Genomic DNA, 11603 nt, shown 5'->3' on the forward strand with positions numbered 1-11603 from the left:
CTAGAGTCCGTGTACGTCAAGTCGCAGCAATTCGGCAGCGACAAAGTGAGGCAGCGCCACCTTAAACGACATACCTATGACGTTTACTACGGTCAGGGGGGCAAAACTGATAGTCCTTGCAGTACACCCCGAAATTCAGTAAAATGGTGTTAAAAGTATAAATCGGTACGGTTGATCTTTAGGGGACTTGCATACTGCTGACCCATAGCACCAAAAAAAATTGACCGGAGTTATGTTATGACATGTTTTTTGTATGGAAAAAAATATTTTGTTCAGAAACCTATCGTGTGTAATTTAAAAATATGTCACATCATTACATTTCAGACAGTTTTTTAAAATTAGATAAAAAATAATTTTCAAAACATACCAAGTTACAATACCGTTAATTTTTTTTTTTTGTAAAATATACCCCAAATTGGAGTGACGTCACGTACGTCAACGAAAGTGGTTGAACAGGTTCACCGGGCGCTAATAAATAAATACACGGCTCGTTTGACATTTTAAGTTACAAAAAATAGTTAATCTTGTTGTGAATAGCCACGGACAGTGTTTGCAGTGATACTAGAATTCAAAACAACGAAATACTCTAAATAGTGATATACTATATATTCACGCGTACCCACCATAAGAAATCAAAACAATTCATCATCACAATAAGAGAACATTTTTGAAGAAATTGTGTTCTCGTAGTGACGCTACAACTACAGTGTTCTCAGTGTGATCAGGCGCGCCACGTTATTGCAATTTTATTGATTAATTTTCAATAAATATTTATTGATTTCTTTGATAAAAGCGCCATCTATTGGAGTAGTGTTTAACTTGTTTCTCGGCCCCAAAATACATTTTGACAACCCTAAATAGCCGAAAGAGATAGTATCATACATAAAAAAGGGACAGCATGATTCGTCCCTGAATCGCTGTCAAACTTCGGTTTTGTAGGAAGTTTCTTTTGTGTACGGTAGACGGTAGTACTATTACTTATTCTGTGCTACGGTGGCGGTGCCACGGTTTGTCGCCGCTAATTCGCTGCATTTCCATGTCCAGAGTATGTCAATTATGATGCTGCTATGGGATAGCGTGGTCGGAGTCGAGACGGAGGTCATTTTATTTTTATGTACTTACCTATTTAAAATTGCTTTCCATGTTAGCGGGTAAGTAATCTAGTCTTTATCTGTAATATGCTATGCAATGCTAATATTTACAGGTTATTTTATAAATCTATACTTATATCTCGTTAAATGTGTGTTTCGTGGTCTTGGTAACACATGAGGACACGGAATAAAGAAAGAGCGCGCCCTTAGCCTGGATTAGTATGGAAACCTATACTATTACTTATTCTGTGCCTATGTCGCCAACACGCACTCTACTACAAACACAACTCTATCTAAAGGGGTCATTGGCCATATTTTCTTATTTCGAAAGAGATTATGAGCCCTCGCCCATTAAAATAATTTGAACTTTACAGTAAAGGAAATTATGTCGAAATTGCATCTACGATTTTTATTTATGAAGATATGTAGTTCCATCTAGGTACTCTGCAACTAGAGTTGTGCCATTCCCGGCAACATTCCCCATTTTGTATGGGGAAATTTCTCGCTCGGTAACATTCTCTATACAAAATGGGTAATGTTACCGGGAACGGCACAACTCTATCTGCAACAGAGGGCCTAAGTTTTATTCGAGAACGTTCTTTAATTTTACGCTAAATATATATCAAAATTATTACATTTTTGTATTAAACAATCAAAAAATCCTGGCGACAAACCAAAAAGTAGAAAATATTGAAATATTAATAAAATAATACTTAGTGATGATATGAAATCCCTCCATGTGTGATATTTCTTGTCCGGCTTTTGTTTTTCCACTCCATAAAAGAGCAATACGGCATTTTTGTAATTTTAAACGGATTTGTTTTCACATTGACATCGCTTGCGCCGTACTGAACTGACAATAGCCTGTGGTAAACGTGAGTGCAGCTAATCCTAACGTTCGTTGCCACACGCTTCACACGTACGTTACATTACTATTGTTTTGTGCATGAGGATGACTCGGATTTAATTACTTATTCATAAATATAAAAAAATATAAAATGTTACCTACCAGTTTTCACTTATTTAAGTTAACTACAGTCAAAACAATAGGTACAAATAATTATCTTTAAGTTTTGTTGTCTAGGCAAGAAAGTACTTTTTATTTGCTTTTTAACATATTATTTTTCGATAAAATATGTGTAATCCAGTCATTTATAGATAAGTCTTCTTTAAATGAATGGTCTTATAAGTAATATCCAGCTTTAACAAAAGTGTATTAGGAATAAGATGATGATTATAATACAACAATATTAACATATTATTGTAATATATATTTGCATAAAAAAATGGCAACACGGAATGACCACAAAATTGCTCTCTAAAGTGGTTACCAAACAAAAAATAAAATCTCGCTTTATATCAAGTTGCGACATAAAGTCGAGTCGAGACCAAATGTTGTCGTTGGTTTGTTACGAAGTGCGTAGTGGAAACTGGTGGAAATACTAAAAGTGCAAAATAAGAACTTGCTGCGCCTATACATTTCACATAATGCATAACAATCAGTCCATGCATGGACTGCTCACCTCTCTCTGCATCTGACTGTACGTCAACTGTCTAACACCAATATAGCCTCTACGGCTGTATATCTATTTCAGGCGGCGCCACAGTCGTGCACGTATCACAAACATCTTGTCATGTAAATGTTTTTTTTTCCAGTAAGGGTTTGAGAAATAGTAAGTAAAAAGGTTTGTTAATTAAACAATAAAATTAAAGCTTACCTACATTTAAAAATGTGAAACGCGTCTTGTTGATGTTTGTTGGTGCTTTATTTCTTAGATACTGAAGCAACTACAGTATCTAAGAAATAAAGCACCTATAAAATCAAAACATATGTCTGGCACTGACTATGTATATACATATATAAAATCTTTCAGGTTAAGAGTTATTTGTCATAACTTCTCTCTTTGATGTGTAATAGACCGCCACCGAGAGCCAAATTCTCAACTAGGCAGAATTATTTCTATAACCCGGAGGATCTTGTCACATCTTGTGTAGGTACCTAGGTAATCTTTACATGTATGTAGGGTAGGTATAGCCATCGATACCCTTACTAACATTCATGTTTATTATATATGTAGATACTTAGGTACGTCCGTCCTATGTCCGCACTAAGTTTAAAATTAATAAATTTTACCTTTTTTATTTTTTTATATATACTTAATTCATTGTGCATTTTATATTTCATTATTGTTTTTATTTTTTCTCTTTTGTTGTTTAGTTTGTATAGATTTTTTTTTGTTTGTGGTGGTTACTTACTTACTTTTTTTGTCTGTGTTTTTTGTTAGTGTCGTTGGCGTATGTGTCGCCACCAACTCATAGTTTTAAGTCAGGTCCCCACTGAAAACCAGCGCCGCGGATTACCGCGGCATTATGCTGAGTGGGGTCCTATTTTAGCGTCCAATGTTTTTTGTCTGTATGTTTCCTTTTTTTCATATATGTAATCTGTTGTGGCGTTAAATAAATGTATTTTCTTTCTTTCTTTCTTTATGATCATCTGTTATTACGAGTTTATATTATAAGAAATTATAAATTTGTCATTACATCGTTAGTTATCACTACATAATGTGTATTGCATGTACAACCATTTATCTAGAATTAGAATTAGGTAAGGTCAATGCGACCAAATTCGTCTGCGGGAAATTCTGGAAGTAGGTACCCGAAAGCTTATTTCTAACAACAGTACAGTCAAGTTACTCTATTGTTAAATTCATCAATAAGTAGCATTGCTTCTAGTTTAGGCAGTCAAAATCAGACGATACGCTGACGCTTAAAAAAAACAACAATATTTGCCCTTTTTCCCGCGAGAAATATCTGTTCTCATTTAGTACATATTCGTACAAACGGCCTTAAATGACTATTATGTTAGACAAATGCTGATGAATTATAGGATATGGCACAAAAATGTTTTAATAATTAAGTAAGTACTATTAAAGTATACAGCAGTTATGACAATAAAAAAACATAGCGTCAGTACTTTAAAAACAGCGTCAATACTTTGAAAAAATCTCGTGCTACTCAAAATTGAAACGCAGTACAGTCTGATGTAATGCATAAATGTTTTCATTTTTCATGCTCTGAAAGAGGGTCATTGTTGTTCTAAAAGGTGTGCAGAAAGTGATACGTTTCTGCACTAGAGCATTTTACTTTCGTAGTACCTATATTTTTTTACTATAATAACTTGAAATTTGGTTTGGATTTGTTATACAATTTCCATTCTGATATTTAACTCCCCATTCCATAAATAACGATACTTTTACCTAACTGGTTAATTGAAAGTACCCTCAAGAAGTGATATAAAAAAATTTACTTTGTCATGTTTAAAAAAAAAACACATGTAGTTTACTTTCCTCGTACTTATACGAAATGAAAAGTTGAGTGTTTAACTCGGGTGAAAGGCATCCTTTCAGCCTAGTGCCTCTGCAGAAATGAGTGCCTTTCATCCCTTGGTTAACTATGTATCTACTATTTCCATCGTATTTTCTAGGAAACGTTCCTATTTGTCATGCTACTTCAGTCAACCTCAGTACTTTTTGTACCGAGCAAGACAAGACACGTCCATACGTTTCCGTGAAATTATGATGGAAAGTAATTATACATACCCATACATAGTTATCACATATTTCTTATGATTGACAGAAGATACGAGTTTTTTTCAAAGTAGTCACGATATGACGGAACGCCTACGTTTGGATGCTGGTTATCACAGTTATTAAATAAAATCCATGTCTAGCACGATTTTTAAAAATTTCTTAGTTAACCTTAGAGGTGTCCCTCTTGTATGTACGTAGTTGAGTACAATCCTAATAAAAATACATCCATTTTTCTCGTAATGTCTCTCGACTTTAATAAGTGTTTAATAAATGTTGTTGTTGTGCTTCCTTCAATCGTAGGTGTAATATTATACATTTTCTAAATCTAAGTGTTGTGATAGATATTGTATTACATGTTACTTGTCTATGGCAAAATGTTAGCAGAAATGCGGCAAAAAATAGCATCCACTAAAATATTACACTACCTTTTCTACTTTACCTATTATACGTATCAGTCTATTTGTTAAGAAATATTTAATGGACCTACATTTTTGTTTATTTGGTAACATTTTTCTTTTCATCTAAGATTCTATGTAATATGGTTAATACTATATTAGGTGGTAGCGGTAGCGACTTGACGACTAGGGATAGTCCAAGCCGAAGACTTTGTAGATCTTCTATAAATACAGTCAAAGAATGTACGAGTCATTAGGAATCTCTTACTAAGTATTGTCACTATGACAAGGTACGGAATGGCACAGAAATTTAATTACTTGACCTTGCTGTACCTATTGTATTAGCTATCGATCAACAAGGAAAAAAATTGGAAAATCAATTGTCGAATACTTGAAATGTGGAAAAAATGGATGTACTCGATTTTTTTTATTAGGTACAATGTTCAGGTCTTAAAAACTGCAAGGATATCATCGATTCCAATGTATGTATTACTCCCATATCCCCCATTCCCGGGAGGCAAGTGTGAGCGCATCTAATGGAATTTTTCAGAAGAAATAAACGAATTGTATATTAGGAACCTATTCTAGAATTTAATAGTGTTATATCATAAAATAACATTTATTGGAATTTGGGCCATTCCATATGAAATTAGCAAATGGGGTGTGGTGTGCCGTGTGATTTTTAATTCGAATAAAAAAGTTTAGAACTAGTTTTCATGGTGTCAGGAAAGATGAGCCACCACCATTTTTTTATCTTTTTGTTTCCGAGCACTGGCCGAAGGAAAAAAAATGGGTCAAATTCCTGTTTACACATAATTCACTCTAACTTTTGGTTTTGATAGGTTACAAAATAAATGATTCTTTATTTGATTAAGTATGAAATGGGCATTTTATATTGTATGACAAAAGTTAGCTAAACCAACTAGAAACTAAATGGTGGCCATCTAAAATGTTCACGCTTCCGTTAAATTTTTGCGATTTTTTAAACATTAAGAATAAGACATTTTCATCATCATCAACATTTTCTGTGGCAACCCTATTGCACATCAAGGGTTACTTTTTTCCTAAATATTATGGCGTTATTCATAAACGCGTTACTGTCCTGAATTAGCTATGAATCGTTTGTCTTTATCTGTTAAATTGACTTATGTATTTGTAAGAAAGGGATAAAACATAATTTAACTAAATCAGGGCCGTAAAGTTTTATGAATAAGGGGGCAAGTACTTGCCCTTATTCTATTGTTAATAGTTATTTGTTATACAAGGGTGCAAAGTTGTATTTTACCCGCGAGTGTTTCAACACACGAGAAGTAAAATACATTTGCGCCCGTGTGTAACACAAAACTTTTCACCTCACTATAGCGAGGAAAGTGCAACATCCACAGACGTTTAGATCATCTTCATCACTGGAATCACTCATTTCTTTACGATATTATAACAGAAAACTCTGGAAGTTGTGTATTTTTACGCGAGTCGGTGAGAAAAGGTTTTAAGTTAAAAATTTGTTGACAATGTTGACATTTCTGATGTATGAGATGTCAACGATGCGTTTTGAAATTGCATCGACTCAACTTGTGCGTTCAGAATTATATTTAACATCATTATAAAAAAACAAACGTTTCTTATGGAATTTTAAGGTTTATGACTTAAAATCATTAAATAAAGCTAAATTTGGTATTTTTTATTAGATTCTCAAACCATTTATTTAATGATAATTAATATCGAACGAACCATTATCATGAGCGTTTTACCTTTTGTTATCTGTCAAGCTACTTAAACACGCTCCATCCAAGGTCAAATTACTTTCCCCTCTAGTGGATAAAACGCGTTTTTCCCCGCTTGTTTTAAAGGATAAAAGACGGCTTTCCGAGCTAGTGAGGGGAAAATAAATTTAATTCTCGCAGAATAATATCTTCTATCAGAAAAAGAGTTGTGAAAATCCTCATTTTTTTTATTAAAATCGAAGTTCACGCAGCACTTTTTAATTCCGATTTGTTGATTTCATATGGGATGACCTATTTGTATTATAGGATGGAAATATTCGGGTTATTCCCACCGGTTACCAACAAAGTTACTCCTTAAAACCGGTAACAGTTCGATTTTTTTTCTCTTCCACTGGGAACAACAGTGGGCCTACCGCGAACCACGTTCGACGTATTGCCTCTCTGTCGCACTTGTAAATTCGTACTTAAGTGTGACACGGAGGCAATACGTCGAACGTGGTTCGCGGTAGGCCCCCAGAAACAAAAAATCCCATACAATGAAATATACCTAATTCTCAGTAATTACCACCCAATTATGTATTTTTAATGTTCAATATTTTAAAAAAAAGCTATGTTATGTAGGTATCTTTATGAAGGAGTGGGTTTTTTTTTTGCTTTAATACGTCGACAGGTTATTATATTAGAATTGTACATTCAATTTATTTTAGGGGTAGTTACTGGCAATTTAATATCCCATCTTTTACGTATGGTAAGCATTGAGAAAACAATCTTGACTGTTGCCAGTGGTAACAAGTGGGCGGTTCCATCTGGGAATAACGCAAATGTTGTAGTGCGATGAGGAGGGTGGTAATTTAACGCATTCGTATACCTATAGCAATGCCTGTCCAGTGTTATGAGACTACCAACAATTGAAGGGATCAATTTCGTAGAGTAGGAATTACGAAATATCAATCATAATTAAATTTTAGGGGGTTTGAAACCCAAGCAGTAGGACCTATCTACTTAAAACTACATTTCTGTTTTGTTAGTGATTTACACTAAGAAGCCCTTTACACTCCTATTTCATTTTACATACTGTCCGCGCGCCAATTCCGTGCATTCGGAGGTCGAGGAAGTGGGAGGGTGTGCGTCGCGCCCGTACGTCGCATCACACCCCGCACTGTGTTGGCAACGATAACAATGCAAGTTTATCGAGTCTTTTTGCTTGTAGCTACAATAATAATAAGTTATTTTTAATACGTATTCTAGTTTTAATGTATTTGTCTACATTTATTTTCAATTCATTATACAAATTATATAGAATTTATTAAAGTGTATTTATTTTTATTTTATCAAAAACATAATAAGTAGTTAATTTTTTTTCATAATTATTTAACTTGCGCGCGGCGGCAGTACAAGTTGCATATTATCGATAACGTAATATCGACAAAATCACACCACTCGGTCATGACGCCCAACATTCCTAACATTCCTCATCCGTGCACGGAATTCGCGCGCGGACAGTAATTATTAATGGTATGAAAAATTACTATTTAAATTTTAGATGACTAAGTATGTGAGTACATTTATGCCTACCATAAGTATTTAATACGTTTGAATCCGCCGTGAGGATGACAATAAATCCATTAGGTCCAAAAAAAAATGTGTTGTATAGTATGGGACGAGGTGGTCGTAGTGGTACCGTCAGTAACTAATAAACACATCCTATTTCTACGATAACAATGGTGTGTTACGATACATTTGACCACTTTGCCGTCACTATTTACTTGGTGCTGAGTTGCTGACTGTACCTACTTACGATAGTTCACCTGCATCAGTAAGAATGGTATGACAAATATTTCACTAGGGAAAACGACTATGACTGTATTAGTAAAATAAAAATGGGGACAGGGAATTTGTTTATGTCTTTGGTTAGATTTAACTATTTTTATCTACATCTATATTAACTTACCAGCATACTATTTAATGTGTAAGATCTATCTATAGTAAGTATTAGGTGTTTGTGTATTTGCTGTTCAATTTAACTGTTCAATAAATATAATGAATGACATGTTTGAGTTTTATTTTGATCATCATGTGACTAACATCCAAACTATTGGATAACTTACCTTTGACATTTTTTTCATTTTTATCCTAACTAACTAGAATCATTTTATTAACTTTTGAGGATGTTTGAAGGTCGTGACCTTTCGTGTTTTGTGTCAATGTAAGTGTTGTTTTTTTTTTGTCATGAAAATAAGTAAAATATAATTAATTATTAATTCTTGTCCTTTTTTTGGGGTTCCGTAGTTTAGCCATGTCTGTCTATCTGTGTTAATGGCCGTACTTATAGGTCTACAATGAAACTAAGCAGCTAAATATCTACATAACCTTTATTTACAAGTCATACACCTATATATTTGGTATGTCTACCTGAAGCTAATATTTTATTAGTGGCTTTGTTCCGTACTTCTACTTCTAAGAACGCAATCTTCTTACCCAACTTCTTTGTTACTGCTTCTACTTCTATTTCATCTCCTTCTTTCGCTGCAGTGTAATATCTGAAAAGAAAAAATTAAATACATTGCACGTAAGTTGTAACCATTTTGCATTCTTATCAACTTGATTCTGTTCTCAATTACAGTAAATATGTAGGAAATATCCCATTATTGTAACTGAATCAAGAATAAGATAAATGCCATTCCATATTAAAATTTAGTTTAAACTTTTCAATGTATGGATCAGCTCTTAAATTAAAAAGTTAAAACCTCCGGATTTGGAAGTGTACAATCTCCGTAAATAAAATTACCAGTGTGTATTCTCTAGTTTGAAGATGAAATGGCAGTCACGTATGAAAAATTCGCTTTTAAGCCAATTCTTGGAATTAACACTTAAGTCCATAGCGGCAACATACTTGCCATCATACTTAAAATGTATCTCTACAATAATAATAAAATTATGGTTTGAAATCAAATGACTAGAAAGGAATGCCAAATGGTTCAAGCTCTTTTAGGTTGCAACCAGGAAAGCAGTAAGATGAGGAGGGTTTGGAATAGAGTTGTGGTGTTCTCAAGAATGTTCTCCATTTTGTATGGGGAATGTTATCTCGAGAATATTCCCTATAGTAAACGGAGTAAACGGTTTACTCTCTCTAGTTTGGAATAACTATGGTGCCAACTGTTCTCAATGAAAGATTAATAGATACTAGTTATCATAGCAATTGAAATACTCACGAGACACTAAGATCAATGGACACTCCCCTGGTATCCACAGTGTCATTGGCCGTGAGGGCATAAGTGGATATGGCGTCAACAAGATGGGCGATGAATCCGCCGTGCAGAGTGCCGCGCTGGTTCAGGTGCTCCGCTCCCACTTGGAAACCCGTGAGGAGCCTGCCGTTGCTGCATGATATCACTTTAACCTGAAATGTTACAACTAAGGTCAATGTAGGGAAAATCGGCATATAATATTTATTGCAGGGAAGACTGTCATAGGGCCAGAACTCTCGTATTTGTATACGTATCGCTCAGACACACTCAGAAAGGCAGAGCTTCAATCCTTCTACTCTACCGGCCTTTCTGTAAGTGGAGTATTTATATAAACGAAAGAGCTTGTACTTGGACGGTCTTCTCCACATTGACCTTATAACAAGGAACTATGATGCCTTTTTATTTCACTGTTGCAATCTTTGGCCCCGGCCCCCGTGTAAGTAGAAGTAGTAAAACTCTTTATTGTTTATTGTATTTATTGTACTCTTTATTGTAAGTGACAGTATTACGAGATTTACGAGCCCAGCCGTCCGTTTGCACTATCGTTTATTATGGTATATGGCAAATCAGGCTCACCTAACATTTTTGCATGGCAGTTGGATTTTAATTCTATTCAAAGAAAAAGGCCATTGAAGTTAAATACATAACCAGATAAAAAATTACATAAACATAACAGAAATACCTTGCGAAGGTTGTGATCAAAGCACTTTGTAGAAGCGATTACTTTCGTAAAGAGCTCTGCAACTTGTACAGCCTTATTACCACTCATAGTGATTAATTATTTTAAAAACTTCTTTCATCGTCTCATCTGATAAACTGTGCAACTATTCTTAAATCTAAAATAAACACAGTACATGAGTACACACGGATGTCAGTGTCATCAGAGTACGTTTTTTTGCTCACCAGTTGGCGCCTCTGTTGATGGTGGTCCAAAAGACTAAAGAACAGCTGTCAGTCATTGAAGTGACAAGTGACATTTGACATTTCGAACTATGGAAAAGACCACCATCTACACTAGCGCCCCTAGCGGCGGATTCATACGCGTTAGCCCACATTGAAATACGAATTTTTGTAACAAAACTACTATTCTTATTACAATTTCATAATTGTCAATGTCATAATTGTCATTTTTTATTTTTGTCGTCCCTCAGAATAATGACTAAAGCATAGAAGTCGGGCAAAAATGCTTCGCAAATATGTATACCCGTACTTTACTTCCTTACGAATTAGATAATGTGCCGAAAAGAGATGCATATATGCTTGTTATTTCTTATTTACGTACGGTGTCATAAGTTTGATAATTTGCTAGGGATGTGACTGTGTCGACTTTTTATATCGATAAATTATGCATAAGTTTATGTGCCGTGTAAAAGAATAATCACGAAATTGGCAAATTGATAATAGTCTGGCTAATGAAAGTTGAACCTGAAAAAACGCGGCAATTTCAAGAAATTTGTAGCAGGCGGCTCGTTGAAATGAAATGAAATGCGTGGAATACAAGGATTGCATAACTTTTATACTTTTTATAATTTTCATATTCTAAAAATCATTAAAA

The 11603-nt window shown here is 34.4% G+C and overlaps 1 protein-coding gene across 1 annotated transcript; it reads right to left on the bottom strand.

Moving 5' to 3' along the window:
* Positions 1-9154: 9154 nt before the first annotated feature.
* On the bottom strand, positions 9155-10912 carry LOC134753819 (acyl-coenzyme A thioesterase 13-like). Its single transcript, XM_063689762.1, has 3 exons — positions 10731-10912; positions 10013-10200; positions 9155-9340 (listed from the first exon to the last, which is right to left on the bottom strand). Exons 1-3 carry the CDS (start codon positions 10815-10817, stop codon positions 9184-9186), a joined length of 432 nt encoding a protein of 143 aa, XP_063545832.1. The 5' UTR covers positions 10818-10912; the 3' UTR covers positions 9155-9183.
* Positions 10913-11603: the final 691 nt, after the last annotated feature.

Source organism: Cydia strobilella, chromosome Z, assembly GCF_947568885.1.
Source record: "Cydia strobilella chromosome Z, ilCydStro3.1, whole genome shotgun sequence".
Classification (NCBI taxonomy): Eukaryota; Metazoa; Arthropoda; class Insecta; order Lepidoptera; family Tortricidae; genus Cydia; species Cydia strobilella.